Genomic DNA, 16851 nt, shown 5'->3' with positions numbered 1-16851 from the left:
ACATCTCTAGTCATTTAGCGTACCTGACTAACTGAAAAAGAACTACTTCCTGTAGTTCATAGGCAGGCAGAAACTATAAAAATTCTTGGTGGCAAGAGCTCATGTGAATTTGCAATTGGACTTAAACTCCTCATTGATTGTCAATTGTAATAACTAATTAATGCTCAGCCTAGTCTCTTTCTATTGCAAGGCAAAAATTGGCAATTTCCTTAATTAAGGAAATTCATTGGTTAAGAAAAACACCAGTCTTTAAATTCGTGTGTAGAACTCTGAGGTCTCTGAAATTTGGTGCATATGACGTCTCTAAAACACGCGCTCAGAAACACGACTGAAGAAATGCCGCACGCGTCGAAAACGTCCTTTGACTCCAGAATATTTTCGGAGATGATGGTTCTGAAAAAAACAAAAGACAGAATATGCTTTAAATATTACTTCGATTGTAAATATTGTATGTTCTTCCTTATCAACAACCAATGAAACAAAATTGATGTAAAACAAAGGCATGAACCCTTTAATTAACTGAGGAGATGTGTGTTCCAGTGGCTTGAGGATTTGTCTGCTAATACATTGGGTTCAAATCTCACTCGGCCAGCACTGAATGGAATGTCTTCAGTGGATCATACTTACATTTATTTATTTAGTTATTTATTTTTTCTGTTTTTTAAGACCTTTGCCATTATGTCAAGTAATATAACTTATTTTTTATTAATCATAAAGAATATTATTCAATATCGAGGACACCAGATAGAAACCCGGAATAGAGTTTTGAATCTAACTAGAGGAAACGAGTTCGGTAACTTAAAAACGTCCCTTGGCAAATTAGTGTTTCAATAGTTCCAGCTCAGAGCCTAACCGACAAAAAATGAAATGAGATGAAATGAAATAACTTTTTTGATATTTTTCAATGTTGGCAGGGTGACGTTTGCCCTATGCTTTTTGAGCGAAACTTAAAAAGTCTCTCTTATAATTTGAAGACAACTTTCCTAACCTGCTCCTGTAGGTAATGAATCTGTTGAGAGAGTAATTCTGTCTCCTTTTGCAAGTTTCTGAGTCCTTCTTTTAAAGATTTGTTTTCCCTGGGAATTGATGCAAGAGAGAAAGTTATTCAGTGACTCTTGTTAAAGTAGACTTAACTGATTAGAGTGTAATGTGAAGTGCTAAGTATCTCCCCCATATGAACCATGTGAGCGTTAGCCCTACTGATGGAAATGGGCCCACACAATGACAGAGAAAGACTCTGACCAGGGTGGGAATTGAACCACGACCTTCGGGTTAGATCACCGCTGCTCTACCGACTGAGCTACTGTTAAAGTAGCCTTGAAGTATCACAGTTCTAATGTGAACTCGTGTGCTTCTAACGTCTGCCAGCTTCGTAAAACATGTGCTAAGAAAAACGTCGAATTCGAGACCATCTCCGGTCGATCTCGCGTTATGTCGGGGATATATAATATATGGCAACATAATTGACTCACTTTACAAGTTCATCCTGTGCTTCTTTTTCGTTCTGGTAAATGAGAGAAGAAAAAAGGCATGCATAAATTTAAAGTGACTAGATTTCGTTCAGGAAAATCTTATTTAGTAAACCCCTTTACCACACCGTCAAGTGCAGTGAGGTTGGGACAAGCAGAACCGATTGCCTCCCATGCCTCGAGATATCTCGATTTCCGCGGAATTAGGGAAGCAACGACGATACAACGACGAGAGCAAAGAGAATGCAGTCTCAAAATATAAATTCACGTTATTGTAATCACCATTTCAACCTTTTTAATATAACAAGGGTGTGCCACGGTAGTTCCTCAAAAATGACACTGGTCGGAACGTCGCTTAATTTTGGGGAGAAAATAAAATTTATCCTCAAGCGCTGACGTCTTTGATAGCACCTCAAATTTGGTTATTTCACGTTGTTGTTTTGCAGAAAACGGCAGAAAAATGGACAATGGACAAAAGTGAAAAACGCGCGTTCAGGGCACGCAAAGCTATTGTCTTTGCTTACTAAATAGGTAAGATTTGTGACATTCTCGTTGCCGTCGCCGTTGTCGTTGCTTAAACCTCCTATTGTCTAAAGAACTCTGCCCTCGACATCGCCATCTTATATCTGGCAGTTTTCACTCAGGCTCCTGGTAGAACTGCGCTCCAGTTCCTCATCTTGAGAACTTGGTCTTGGAGTTGATCTTTATCGAGGTTCAAGTGTCTAGTGTTCAAAATCATTTTTAATTCATTTCTATATAAAACTCGTTGAAATTGCAGCCATTGGAAACTGGGAAAAATACAAGTTCCAGATGAGATTTGAGCCCAGATGTCATCTGGAACTCGGATTTGCTGTCTAAAACTCACCTCGATAATCTTCTGCAGTTCATCGCGCACTGCTTTATCACTCTAAAATTTGGCATAAGAAAGAAATACATGCATAAATAAATTGAAAAAATTCCATTGTGTTTCGCCATTGAAAAGTATTATTCAGTAACCACGAATTCCCAAACACTGAAGAGGCAGACCAACTACTAGCGAGACTGGTAGCCAGTGCAGAACCCGCTTTCCCTTTACTCCCTCCCGACCTCGGCTATTTTTTATATAGCAAAAATATCTCCCTCCATTCCATGATACAGTTAAGTGCAGTACCCGCCCTCCGGTTTAGTATCACTTGTTTGTTAGCAGATTGTAATCAACGCCATGTTGTCTTCTACCGTCTTGCCACTAGATTATTGGCTTTTCCAGTTCGTCCAATGTTCTTTGTCACCGCCATTTCCATGGTCGATCATTTGTATTGTAAAGTAATATATTTATCTTCAGTGTCACAAGCTGCTCCAGGACATTATCACTCTGTACTCTCGACCCTCATATACGGAGTAATCAGTTATTATGAAGTGCGTTTGTTGGAATCACCAGATGAGCCGAGATGCCACGAAGACGATACATTTTATATGAAAAGAACGTCTATAGAAAATACTAATACGCGAGGCTTGTGGAGAGGTCTAATCAACTAGCTAAAGGTCTAATCAACCTCGTGTCAACCCCGAGGGTAAATAGAGGAACGTATGTATATGTGTGTGTGTTTACGTCACAAAACTAAAATTGCAAAATATGGATTTTTTTTAAATTGTCTGAGAATTACTAAAAGATATGCCTTGCCAAAAATTAGCGTGTTGGTGAAAATTGACTCCATTCAAACAATCTTTTGCGCATATGACTTATGAAAACCGAGATGCGCATGCACGTATGACGTAATTCAAGATGGCACTGAAAAACAGACGCACGAAAACCGTATGCACAGGATACCCAAGATTCGAAATTGCGAAACGAACCTGAAACTAGTAGTAGTCTCGGATTATTGAAGTGCGTTCGACGGTCGATTGCTAAGGCTCATCCTATGCACAGGATACCCAAGATTAGAAATTGCGTTCTCCTTATGTCGAACGCAATTAGTTAAGATTGAGTTTTGGTGTAATCTGAAAATTAATTTAAAATCCTTTAAGAGAAATCGGAAAAGCTAACATTCCACATTTTAGGAAAACCGTTAGAGATTAGATTGACTTTTTTTTCGAGGCTGTTTAGGTCATCCAGATTAAGCAGCACTTCCATTCCTATCTAACTCTCACCTCAATAGTCTTCTGAAGTTCGTCCTGTGCGGCTTTTTCATTCTGATCAAAGAGACAAGAATTTTAATTGTAGTTTATCTTTAAAAGTGTACAACATGAACGCGGAAAAAACAAGAACCGGACCAACTGGTGATGAGAAAGGGGGATGGGGAGATCTCAATTACCCCTATTCCCCACTAAAACCCGGGCTTCATATAAGGCATACCTGTTACCAGTTTCCTCTCACCTCAATAATCTTCTCTCTTCTGGAGCATTTGAGGGTAAGGCTTTTTATTTTCTTGAAAAGTGTGGCTTTCTCTTCTTCCGCTTCTTCGCAAATTTTTTCAATTTCATGTTTCCTCTCTTCAGATTGTTTACTGACTCTTTTCAACCTGAGAAAGGATTAAATAGACTTTTAAAAGAAAATCTAGCATAATATCATATCGATCATCTTTATCTCTTGGGTCGTAACCGATCCCTTCAAGTTTCCACGTTTCTTCAGGCGGTCAGATCACTTTATTTCAATCGTTTTTTTCTAAACAAGCCGCAAGCCTTAAATACAAGTATTAAAGTCCCCTCTCCACTGACTAAAAACCCTTTTTTCAAGGAAAAACAGATACTGTATAAACTTTTTGTATAAAGTTCTGTATAAAGTTCTTGACTTAGTTTGTTTTGCCGAAAAGGCACTCTAGTCGTTGTTTTTCCGAAAAATCCAGATGTTTGCAGACTGATATGTACTTACTGCATTGCTGTCTTCTCGTACGCTGATCTGTAACAGGCGACCTAAATGGCAGCAAGAAATACATTTTTAAATTTTACTTTACATACATGACAATTTTTCAGAAAACAAGCATACTCAAGCCGGCCATCGATGAACTGTAACCAAAAGCAAAAAGTAACAGTTCTTAATACATATATTTGAAAAAGACATTTCAGATAGAGAGACCCTGACATTTGCAAAACTGAAGTCAACATGCAAGCTACACAAAAAGATCACTGTACCAAACAACAATAAATGGTGCCCGAAATTTCGATTTCCTGAAAAAGATTTCCGTCCCGGAGCCCATTACCCAGAGCCTCCATACATATTATACCCTTGAGTCAACACTTTCCAATATCTTTTTATATTTTTTTTCTCAGTGCGTGAGCGGAATTTTACAAATCCTGCAATCTGATTGGTTCCGGGAGCGGGCGGAATTTTCTTATCCGGCTTGCTCACGGCGGGCGGAATCCTAGCCATGGTTGCGTGAGCTTGTGTGATGACCTTAAATTTCCATTTCTTTGACACCGAACCCGTTTACATGCAGAAGTTACTTTTTATTGGTCAAGAGGTTTGGAAATAGAATTCAAATTTGAAACGTTCAGTTTGTAAGTCGCTTTAACACTGCATTCGCTATCAAGCGCGTTGCGAGTCATTGAAACAGTAATTTCAGAGAGGAAGGGAGAGAGAGGAAAAAAATAATTAAGTTGTTTACCAGATAAGGGTCGGTCCGTATAGCGGAAAACTGTGACCTCGGTCTTGAAAAAGCCCACAGTTTTTCGCTATACGGACCTCCCAGCTGGCAAATAACATATATATTTTTAGAACTGCTATATCTTTTCTTCATTTTGAAACTGATGTTCGTGTTTCCGGTGTGCTGCACGTGTTGTAATCAGTGGCTGGACCATAGGTCTCTTATGATTGGCTATTGTGAAACACACTTGTAAACTCCCAACCTCGTCCCCAGGGCGCTTTTCCCTGGCTATTGGACGAGGTTGGTAAACCCCCTGGGAGGTGTTTCTAAAAACAGAAAGATAAGCGACAGGGTTGACTCAGAGGGTTAACATAGAAGATGGGATCCTGTTTCCGGTATTTTTTATATGTAGACTGGCTTTTTTTTTTTTTTTTTTCAATAATAGAACATTGACAAAAAAATCACCTCGTCCTCCAAGATATTTATCCTGTCAGCAGTTCTGAGTAGAGAAAAATACTTTTTTAAAATGAATTATTGATATTTCCCTTTTCAGGAAGAAATAAAATATCAATTATGAGCACTCTAACTGTGCTTAGTAAGACCCAATTTACGATGATTTCTTAAGGTTAAATAAATATCGTTTATTCCACTCTCTTGCAGATAACTGAATTAACGAGCGGTCAAAACTAACAACAGTGGTGTATTCAAGCTATGCATTATTTATACCACTTAAGGGAAAGTAAAAAGGTTCTCCGTTAGTTTTCTTAAAATTATTGAATGCTCCAGAAGAAGAAGAAGGTCTATGATTATACGGATTAGCCTTTCTTCTTTAAATATGGGATCTTGTCACTATTACGCTACGTTATATGTTACAAAAGAAATTAGTAAAATGAACTTACGATTCTTTGACTACCATTTGATCTTGTAACTGGTGAGGAAATAGAAAAATAGGCCTCATTAGTCTACGTGATCATGAAACTTGTGCCGAAAACGTCCTGACATTGGTAACTAAACAAGAATTTCCGGAAGCTGAATTTGCGCTACGCAAGCAGATCACATTCTTCAATGACGGGCAATCGGGGACAAAAGTAGTTGAGACATTTTGCCAACAGAGCACACTGGCAAAACGACACTTTTATTGTTTTCAAACTTCTCCGGGATTCCCCTCCCCCTCCCCCCCAATCAATGTCGTACCGCTGTTCACAAAGCTCGTTGGCAATAGAAGTAACACAAACATTGTCCCGTGGGTGAGGGGGAGGGGGAATTTTCGCGCCGTGCTTGAAATGTACCCTAATGAGATTTCTAACTTCGTATTACAGGGCTGTAGTGCTTTATGGCTGTGAATCGCTTTCTGAACAAATTTTGAAAGTCGTTGTAGTACCTGTGGCCTACATTCACTCACCTTTTCACATTCTGCTTTAAGGCGTGCAATTTCGTTGTCTGCTTCATGCTTTTCTTTTTGTAGAACTTTGTTATCTAACTCCAAGGCAATAATCTTGCTTTCGGCTTTGGAGAGGGAGTCTTCTTTGGCCTTAAAATTCAAGAAAAAATGAACTTAGAAAATGAAGACGTTTCTCAACTTGACATCTGGTATTTATTTATTTAGTTAGTTATTCATTCTTATTTATCACGGTATTCATAGGTTTAAGAGTTTACCTTCAAAAGCCGAGCCATTTTACATCCTTCTTTCTCCATAGATTGCATCATTGCACTTAAAGCATCTTTTTCTTCGGTAGTTTTCTTCCACCTTCACAATGGTCAACAGAAATGGTATTGAGGTATATTATACTACATGCGCGTATTACAAATACGCACTACCAGCAAGTCCGCGAGGATATCCGGCTGCCCTCGTATGCGGAATGAAGACGTTCGTCCCAATTTACTTCAGTTGCTCCTGGGAAACACCACACACCCGTAAGAGCACAAACATGCTCGCAGTCTTATCAACACTGATTTGCCGCAAATATCTAAAATATTACATAAAATGTATTCTATTTGTAAAAGCATGCAGCACTTTGTGTTGCTTAAGAGTTACGTCTTGTAGATAAACCTTTACTATAGTTGCTCAACTCCGAGAACAAGTCGAATTAACTGAATACTATCAAAATGAAGATTAACTGTGACATACATGTCTTCGGCCAAGGCTTTTGCTTCTTTAAGCTCTTTGATCTGTGAAGAGAATCACATATCACTTTTAAGACTTGCTGTCCCATAAAGTACTTAATGTTCTTCATTACTTCATCTTTAGCTCTTGTTAGAGAAGTCACTTATATGGATATATAACAAAATAAACTGTGATTGAAAGAGATCATAGAACTCATCCAGTGCAAATAAAACAGGAACAGTGAAATTGTTCCGCATCGTCAACGGTGACTGTCATTTCAAAAATCCTTTCATTATACTGTAGTTCTTTTAAAAGCGATCTTCAAAGCTTGTTATTGGTCAATGGAGCTAAGTGACAGATTTTGAACAAACGATGTATCAAAGTTAATAAATATTTCATAGTTACTTCCTACCTTATTTTTTTGAAATTTGTCTTTGGCCTCAAGATCCTTGATTTTTTTCGATTGTTTTTTCAATTTTACAGAGAAGTCTTCGCGCTCCTTTTGTAAGGTATCTTTCGTTTCTCTGTAAAAAAAAGCACATTTTGTCAGGTGGTATGCTATGCCAGATCACCTACCGTAGAGGCAAGCATGTACAGTACAAAAAACGGAAGCATGTGATAAATTTTGTCTCGTGAAACACACTTTTCGACAGAATCCGATCTTAAAAATCGATGCAACGAAATTTTGAAAAGTGCATTGTCTTGCGCGTATTCATCACCTTTGAACTACTTAAGTAGATGAAACTTTAAAACTAAAACTGTGTTTGAATGATACCTTTTGACTTTATCTACACGATTTCGAACTGAGTTTCGTCCAACCTCGAGTTTTTCTAAGTCTTCGTCATTTTAATGATTCCTAACGGTAATGCATTTAACTGAAATGCGTGGCGCAAAGTGCGCGCGCTGAAAGATGCGTGTTGAGCGTCCTTGCTTCCGATGAAATTTTCATATAAATTTCGAAGTTTCGAAGCGTTCTAAATCTATTGAAAGTAAAAAAATATATCTTCACTTCACAATTGTTTGATAATAAGATTGGTTAGAGCTTGCGAACACGGCGCCAGCTACATTCCTCTATGGCTGATTTTCCATTCAGCGTTCCACGCGGCCTCAGCAAGGAGAAGTTTTTCATGAGAGGCGAACTGCAACCGGAAGTGAACATTTCGCATTCCAGGACACTAGTGTCTCTTAGATTTTCATTAGATAGTCTTTGCCTGATGTCATCGCAAGCTCTGTTATAACTATGGAAGAGCAGATTATATTTAATCGATTAAGATACATACTTGAGGAGTTCTTCTAGTCTTTGGATTTTCTTCTGTTGGCTATTGGTGACGGGAGCTTGGAAACTCGGGGCTGGCTGCTAAAAAAGAAACAGATTGGCTTGAATCAATAGACCAGTATAGTCGTAAAGATAGAGGAATATTCGCGTTTACGTGAAAAGGCAAACGGGAGAAACGTCAGACTGCAGCTGCTTGTCATAAAAGCATGCATGGAAATTCCCTTATTCGAACATCTTTTTTCTCTTTTAGAAGTCACATGATATCTCTTGCTTACCGAAAAGAAGTGAGGTTATATCAAAAAAATTAAGCACATTTATCAAATAGAAAACAATGACTCTACTGTCAAGAAGCAAAGGAAACCCTTTGTGCCTTCTCGACAAAACGCCTCGCGGTCATTGTGAAAAACCCGCTTAGGTGATGATCACGTGATAGTCACATCAAGTGCAACCAATCAGCGCAGAGCATTTTCAATAATCACCTACGTAATTATACTAAACAGGAATGTTGAACTCATCTTATAGATATTTCATTCGCCGTTACCCAGAAAATAACTTAAGCTAAATATGACTCACAATTCGACCGGGAAAACCGTGAACATCTGAATTGTCAGGAATGTTGTTTCTGTCCAATCACGCATACGAAGTCCACTCGCTAATTAAACTGCATAGTGTTTACTGCTGTTTGCGTCACAAAAATTTTGTCGGCTTTTTTATTTTCCGGGCAATTGGTTTAATTTGAGCTGATTCTGGTCTTTTAAGCTCTGAAACTTCTCATAAAGAAACAGAACAGTGCATGTATTTGTCCTTTCACTGGCCCTCCGAATCAATTGTTGCTTTCAACATGTGGTGCCGTCGCGAATGTATATTAATAATAACGGTTATTGGCGCTTGAAGTCCTCAAAAAAACGTAAAGCATTCCTGACATATTTTAGGTGTTCATGGTTTTCCCGGTCGCTCTGTAAGTTATTACTTAACTGAATTTCGAAATAGATGACCTCACAATTACATTTTAAAATGTATTTTTCTTTATTTAACTAAGTCACACCTGAGCTGGGACATATCTGGCGACAGGAATACCAGGCTGAATTTTAGCAGACCAACATTGTTGACTATCAAAATGAAAAGAACAGAAAATGATTTGGCGACCATCTTGTTCTATAGCGGCCTTCAAACGGCAAACTTGAGTTTGCAAACTCAAGTTTGGCAAACTCAAGTTGGTGTGTGTGAACGGCACAAAACCAGGCGGCAAACACGTTGGCAAACTGTTGGCGACAAATAAAACTTGTCTCTATTCTCGCCAATAGTTTGCCAACATGTTTGACAACTGTTGTTGTGTCTTACACACACACCAACTTGAGTTTGCCAACACGAGTTTGCAAACTTAAATTTGCCGTGTGAAGGCCGCTTAAGGAAGCTTATCACCCACCTCTCTAGTTATAAAATGAAGAACCTGTATGTATACGCGATATCATTTAATTAAGGCTTGTAGCCTATGGGCAATGTATGTAAAGGTATAGCAACAATAAAATTAACTTTAAGGCATTAAGAGACCCAAAAAAGACGTAAAGATGAATTCCCTGTATCCGCATGAAAATCCAAACCCGCGCAAACACTTCGCCAGGCACACATTCCTACATCACAAGTCACTTACATTGCAACGAATTGTACTCCACCGTAAGCTGAATTGACATGAGCCGGGGCATGCGTTCTAGGGTAAGGCTGAGAAAAGAACAAAGCAAATATGAAAATAAAGCGGCAATCGTTAATACTGAGTTTTCGGCGCGCATTCAGTGGAAGACTCAAAACTTAATTGGTTCACACAGTTCATATCTTACACATCTTTGAGACGTTTGCGCAGACTCTTCAAGCAAGAGATTATTGAGAGATTATTAGCTATGCAAATAAGGGGCTGTGTTGCTTTGTGCAACTGTCGCAGGGCCACATCCATTTCCCGTAGCTACATTTTGATACAACCGTTGTACGAAATAGCCCTAATATGGGTGGGGATGGCGCAGTGTTGGAAGCGCTCGTCCGCTCGCACCAGTGTGTCCCCTGTTCAGTTTCCAGACTAGACATCACATGTGAGTTCAGTTTGTTGGTTTTCTCTTCTGCTTCGATAGGTTTTTCCCCGGGAACATTCCACAGTGTAAAAGCACTTGTACGGCCAGTGCTCTGTCGAAAAGCCAAATATTCGACTTTTTGACTTACCACATAATTCGGTCTGATCTCGCCGGGTTCAAGTTCATCAAGTGGATTAATCTGATGTAGCAACTGATGTATTGGTACAATTTCACCGGGCTCTAACTTTGAGGCTGTGTAAAAATGCAAGACGATCATTTCAGAAACGAAAATAAGAACGATTGCGAAAAAGCGCAATACTTAACTCACCTTCCTTGACGGCAGCCATAAATGACATATAAAACGTTTCAGTAACGAAAACTTAATAATCACAAAACCGCTTTGAATATCAGCAAAACTTTTCCGTCTTAGCACAGTCTGATTCTGAGAAGACGAATTGCATCGATGACGAAATAAAGGTCGATGCGTTCCTTATAAGGGACTGAAAATGCACGCGCTAGAATGTCGAACTGTTTCGGTAAATTCTCCTTTCATTGCATTTGACTTCTCAGCGTTTTCCACGCATCCCCCGTCATCTTCTACGCATTTTTTCTATTGCTTTTTCACTTTTAAAAATCAAAGCTGTTGTTTCGTTCGTTTTAATTTGTGCGATCTCAATTTCTTTATCCTCAATGTGCGTTAGTTAGAATTGATGTTCCATAAATGATCTGCAAGTTCTAAACCGATGCAGAATTTTTCTTGGCGTTGGGGCTCATTGACCTGATACCGAGCTTTTTGTCGGTGTCGGCAATGTAGTTTTCCGGGCACTGTTTCCACTGCGCAGACGAGAACGCCGCACTTTTTTATCGTTTACATGAGTAACTGGGTCCCATAGGGAGGGAAGTCCCACACAATCCACAAACTCAACTCACTACGGCAGCAAGTCACTCAAATGATAATATTTATTTAATGCTTGGATTTGAAACATTTTTCAAGACTTAAGAAAGTTTTCAGTCAGGCTGGCCGTTGTTGGCTTCCCTACAAGTCCGGAGCTCTTGATACAGCGTACAACTTTTTTTTTATGTCACGTGACCTTGGAGTTACCATGAACCGTCTATATTAGGACAACTTTCTTGGCAAGTGTTGTGCATGCCTCCGCCAATCAAAAACAGTGTTAAAGTAGCTTCAAAAATTTATAAATTCAATAAAAATCATGTAGGAAAAGGATCAAAAAATACTCACTGGGTGTACAACAGTGTCTTAAAGTAGGGGTATAAGTTGTTTCATAAGGTCATGCGGCTAACGGAACCTTAATTTTTAAGTAGAAACAGGTGCCTCGGAACGTGCTGCAGTCTAAATTTGGAGAGTTTTTAATATACTGAGCTGCCAAAGAAAAACCGTTTCGGGGATGAGAATTTTTTAAAGGAATATCGTTACTTAGTCCTTTCTTTTCGTTTGGGAGGAAAGGACGAGTCCAGTTGCATGTGTTGGCCCGAGAAAATTCATGGAAGGAGCTTTTGAGGAATTTGTTTTTCTCAAGCACATTAAGTAGAAATTATATGAATCGTTTGTAGAGTAACCACATTATTGAAATATTTGTGAAAAGGCAGAAAATTAAATGGCAGATTTGTTTCTCGTAGGTTTCGGTTTTTTGGCGAATACTTGTTTTGTCAACACCCAAAATTAACCTGCAAGATGAGGAACTTCTCATCAATTGCCACCACTGAATTACAGAACCCTCTTAACCGTCAGAAGATAGGGGTTGCCGTAAGTAATTGAGTTGGAACGGTCCTTCGAACAGTTTATGGGTTCCATAGTTCCCAAGAAAGTAACGTGAGAGGGGGCAAACGATTAGAGCGAGTTTCAATCGAGTGTTGTAAAACCAAAACCAAAGTAATAACTTTGGGCAATCAAAAAAGACGGAGACAATCCATTAAACCAACCAAAACTCGAAATAATTACACGTAGCCTACACAAAGCGCGGGAAAATGTGCACGTGCGAGCCACGATTAGCTTTGGTTTCTTTTCTGATTGGTTGGAAAAGTGGCGCGAGAACTTTGAGCCAATCAGTGAGTGAAGTAATGCAAAACCAAAGCAATTCTAATTACTTTTGACACTCAATTGAAATTTGCTCTACTACCAAAAAATCTACTCCTTTTTTTTTCAGATTTGCCATCCTTTTAACAAAAGCAGGTTATGGATAATATAATGACAACTGATATACTTTTGCTATAAATTCCTATTAATTTTATAGGTTCAATCATTGAACGTTGGAAGTTATCGTTTATAAGAAGCATTGGATAATGCATTCGAGAGTTTTGATTGGTTAAGCCATCATGGGTTATGAGCCATTATACCATAATCTACAAACACGGCAAGCATATGCGTGATTTTTTGGGCCTTTTTTTTATATTTTAGTCTAGTTTTCTATATTTTGGGTGCGTTTTTAATAAAGCAATTATTCCACTCGCGCTTGTTGGATATGAGATGATTATAGCCAACCCGCGCTCATGGAATTATTGTTAATTGTATCATGTTGAGATCGTCCGTGGATTACACCCTTAATCTATAATAAAATTAACTATCCATACTATTAATTAAAATAGAATCTAATTAGAGCCACAGTTACAACGACACTTAGTTTGGCCACAAAATTCTGAAGATTTGGAGCCTCCCTAACATGCAAAGGTATATTGTTCCAGAGGCGGCACGCAATATACGAAAAAGATCTGTGTTTAAAACTAGTATTGGGGCCGGCTGATCGAGTCTGCTACCATTTCCGCGAAGACTGTAAGCACAGTTTTTGATTCTAAACATATTGCTTATGTAATTGGGATAGCCTTTGTATACAATTGTCAGAGATTGGACCAGGCGCCTATGCTTAATAGAATCTAAATTATACTGCAACAAGATCTGCTCGTAACTAATAGACCTAGGTAGATTGAAGAGAGTTCTAAGTACGTAATAACTGGCATTTTCTAACTTATCAGATAAAGTTTGATTAATTCCTATTAGAAGAGGGCTACAATAGTCAAAATGAGGTAGAATATACGACTTGTATAGTTTCAGCGCGGTGTCGCTGTCAATAAAATTCTTAATTCTGCGCAAGGTGGCTATCTTTGCATGAATTTTACTTAGAACCAATTTAATATGTGTAAAAAAGTGAGCTTATTGTCAATCGGTTGACTTTAAGGTGAGCTCATAATTATAGTTGGATTTGCCAACAATCATAGCCTGCTTCTTAGTGGCATGGATGGTGAGGTAGTTATCTTCAAGCCATTGTGATAATCTCGCCAGGTCGCTATTGATGTAGAATTCCAAGGGCGCAAGGTTGTGTCATCTGCTTAGAGCCTCAATTCCATATTCTTGGTAATACGGGTTATGTCATTAATATATATTAAATAAAAGCTGTCAAAAACTTTCAAAACCTGCCCAAATTGTATCGGTACGACGTCCTGCAATTCATCCACAGAAAGGCCAAAGAGACAACTTCACTCTTGAAACAAAGCAATTTAGGCGCCCCAGTCTGCATGAAACCATCTCTCACCTCTGTCTTGAGAAGTCCTGTGCGAGAAGACTAGACACGACTCTTACGTAATGTTTATGCCTGTAGAACCAACTGAAATGTCAGTTCCTTGTAAAAACTGGCATCGTTTGTGGCTTGGTACATATCGGAGCGCCAGAACATTTACGCATGCGCTGACGAAATTTTTGAACAAGAGAGGAAAAGGTATAGTAGCGGTACCTCCTGGACATCGCGCCAGAGCGTCGTACCTTGACGATTGAGCACGAGATTTCGGCCCGCGCGTCGCTTTACCAGAGCCTGCGACGTGGTTGGTGCTTCGCTGCTTTCAGTACCTACCTCTACCCACCGGTAGGCAGTGAGGGAGAGAAATGTCGGCCCCTAAACCATATGAGACAGATCCCTTTCGTACTCACAGCTCAACTCCGCCCTTGTCTATTTAACGTAAGATCTCGATCGCTTTAATATTCGTCGAATTAATTATTGTATGTTCCATATGGTACGCCCTAGGATCGCGGATTACAAAGTGTACGCATGCGCATTGCTAAAGGTAACATACATAAAAGCTTTTTGTTATATAAACACCAATGAAATACCAAGTGAGCTTCCGCGAGAAAACATATCTTCACACGTGAAGATAACGTTTATTTCACACGTGAAAAGATCGCTGTTGCTATGGTTACATTTTTACAAATCAAAAGTGGTTCAGCGTTGTCTGTACTCTTATCGACAACGATATTCGTCATCACAGTGGTCAAAATGTTGTGGAACCACTTTCGATTTGTTTTTTACCACAATATTCAACGCCAAAGAAGTGTTTATTTCAGAGCGTGACCAAAATCATGACATGAAAAAAGAGCAAGCGTTATCTATAACTTTCTCGCAATATGATATAACGGGTTTATTTTCCAAAATGAGCGTTCCTGATTGGCTATTGCATTGCGTGGCAAATTGACGCGAGCATGAAGCGAGCAGCGTTGTCTAGACTCTTATCGATAACGACAAATTAGCCAATCAGATTGCGAGATTATAAGCAATTGTGGTAAAAATGAAAATCGCGCCTTTCGATGCTTTTCGTGGAATGATTTAGTATTTCATTGGTGTTTATATAATAAATAGAATATTTCATGGCCGCTTGGAGATACGAAATTTCTCTTCTCGAGTTGAAAAATATTTCACGAGTGAGCGCAGCGCAACCATGTAATATCCTCTGTATTTGTTCTTGAATTTAAGTAGCTACAGGAGAAAATATCTTCGAGACATTACATTTAACCCTTTGATTACTATCTGGCAAAATACGTCCAGCTTTATCCTCGGTCCCATCTACCCCTTGTGACGTCATCACTTTCAACGGTCAGGAACAGCTTTGTCCAATAACTTGTGCAGGGAAAAGAGATCTTTCAAACTATACCAGAATGAGCACAATTCAGTCAAAGAAACTGGAGAAACGGCCAAAAAACCATGTAACACTGACCTGGAAAATCTCCATGAAAAGCTTTCTCCATTACCCACCTACCTTTCTCAGCACCTAATTCTAAGATGATGAAAGGTTTCTCAGAAACTCTTCCCACCAAAATAAAGCCTACCAAATGCCCAGCAAGTTAAAAAAAAAATGAGGCAAAAAAAGCGAAAAGAGAGGGAAGGAGAGAAAGCGAAAAGTGAAAGTCGAAAGTGTTGTGCTACTTTTAAACCCAAAAACTGTCGAAATTTTGTTTTCTGCGCATGCCCGAACTTTGCAAGCGCTTATTTTGCACCTGGCTGAAAAGGCCGCGGAGTGTACAACCTGGAAACGGGTTTGTAGGGAGATTTAGCTCTTAAACAGCACGACAGTGACCAAAAAACCCCTCAACTAGCTTCAAAACGTGTTTTTCGGCCAAATCTCTAGTAGCCAAAGGGTTAAAGCTAAAATATATAACACATACGCATACATAACTAAATATATTATAATTACAGATGCAAAAAAAGAGAAGCGGCTAAACGGAAATGCGGCTCTGAATTCTTCTTTTTACTAAAAAGGAGAATTCAAACCCTGTAAATTCAGTGGTACGGATAAAATCAGGTAGCGCATTCATTTCACCATATAGCTGACAAGTAACAAAAAAAAATTAAGACCATTAACTGGTTGTGTTAAGTTTACTAAGGGACAGAATGCATTTTTTTCCGCGAAGAACATAACAAGAAGACAGGAGTACAGTGATCGAGAACATATTTTTCATATAAGCAGGAAAATCATTTTAAAAAACCAGAGGTTTTATACCGTAATATGAGGAACTTTTTGGAATGCGCTCATTGCATACAGATGTCTCTAGTTAGAAGCCGGAACATCGTAGTAGGACATGTAATCTGTAAATATAAATCTAAGTATTCTCTTGTTTAGTGCTTCTAGTTTCTTCGAATTACGCGCTCCACAAAAATGCCAGACAAATTTAAGTCTTATAAAAAAAATGAAGCGGCCGTATCTTTGTCGCATTGAGAGCTACGGATCTGTGCTTTTGCACTCGATGTACCAGGGTTCGTGCTGGATTTTGTCTTATAAAATTCCAGGAGTATTCAAGGAGTTTTCAAGAACCAGAAATTGAGTTTTCAAGGAGTCTTTATAAGACGATTTCTATGCCATGCATAGTGTTTCAGTGTTTTCTTTGCTGAAAAAGCCTACCTTAACATTCCTTACCACATCCTGCAAGCAAAGTGCACGCACGGACTTTTAATGTTTCTCTAATACTCAATTTTGGGCTCAATTTTTGAACTTAGCATGATACAATTTTCAACAATTTTCACCCAAGCAAAAATTCAAGTAATTTTCAAGGAGTTTTCCACAAAATCCTTTTTTTCAAGGGCTTTTTAAGCGCTCTTGAAGTCCA

General features: G+C 38.8%; 1 protein-coding gene across 1 annotated transcript; it reads right to left on the bottom strand.

The window, feature by feature from the left end:
* Positions 1-303: 303 nt before the first annotated feature.
* LOC138020168 (golgin subfamily A member 6-like protein 1) lies at positions 304-10816 on the bottom strand. The gene is made up of 16 exons (XM_068867193.1): positions 10798-10816; positions 10618-10721; positions 10061-10128; positions 9455-9518; positions 8414-8490; positions 7546-7657; positions 7158-7198; positions 6686-6776; positions 6432-6560; positions 4318-4358; positions 3823-3967; positions 3597-3638; positions 2335-2376; positions 1473-1504; positions 989-1076; positions 304-393 (listed from the first exon to the last, which is right to left on the bottom strand). The coding sequence occupies exons 1-16, from the start codon at positions 10814-10816 to the stop codon at positions 304-306; spliced, it is 1185 nt and encodes a 394-aa protein (XP_068723294.1).
* Positions 10817-16851: the final 6035 nt, after the last annotated feature.

This window comes from Montipora capricornis, chromosome 10 (genome assembly GCF_036669925.1).
Source record: "Montipora capricornis isolate CH-2021 chromosome 10, ASM3666992v2, whole genome shotgun sequence".
NCBI classification, from domain to species: domain Eukaryota; kingdom Metazoa; phylum Cnidaria; class Anthozoa; order Scleractinia; family Acroporidae; genus Montipora; species Montipora capricornis.
The sequence above is the reverse complement of the archived record's forward strand: the minus strand, read 5'-3'. Positions and strand labels throughout refer to the sequence as shown.

Bases quoted from the DNA above. Each gene is read 5' to 3' on its own strand.
- LOC138020168 (XM_068867193.1), bottom strand. The intron at 3,639-3,822 runs GTGAGAGGAAAC...CTCTTTGATCAG, and splicing joins GAAGAGAGAAGATTATTGAG to AATGAAAAAGCCGCACAGGA. The intron at 1,505-2,334 runs GTGAGTTTTAGA...CTCATTTACCAG, and splicing joins AACTGCAGAAGATTATCGAG to AACGAAAAAGAAGCACAGGA.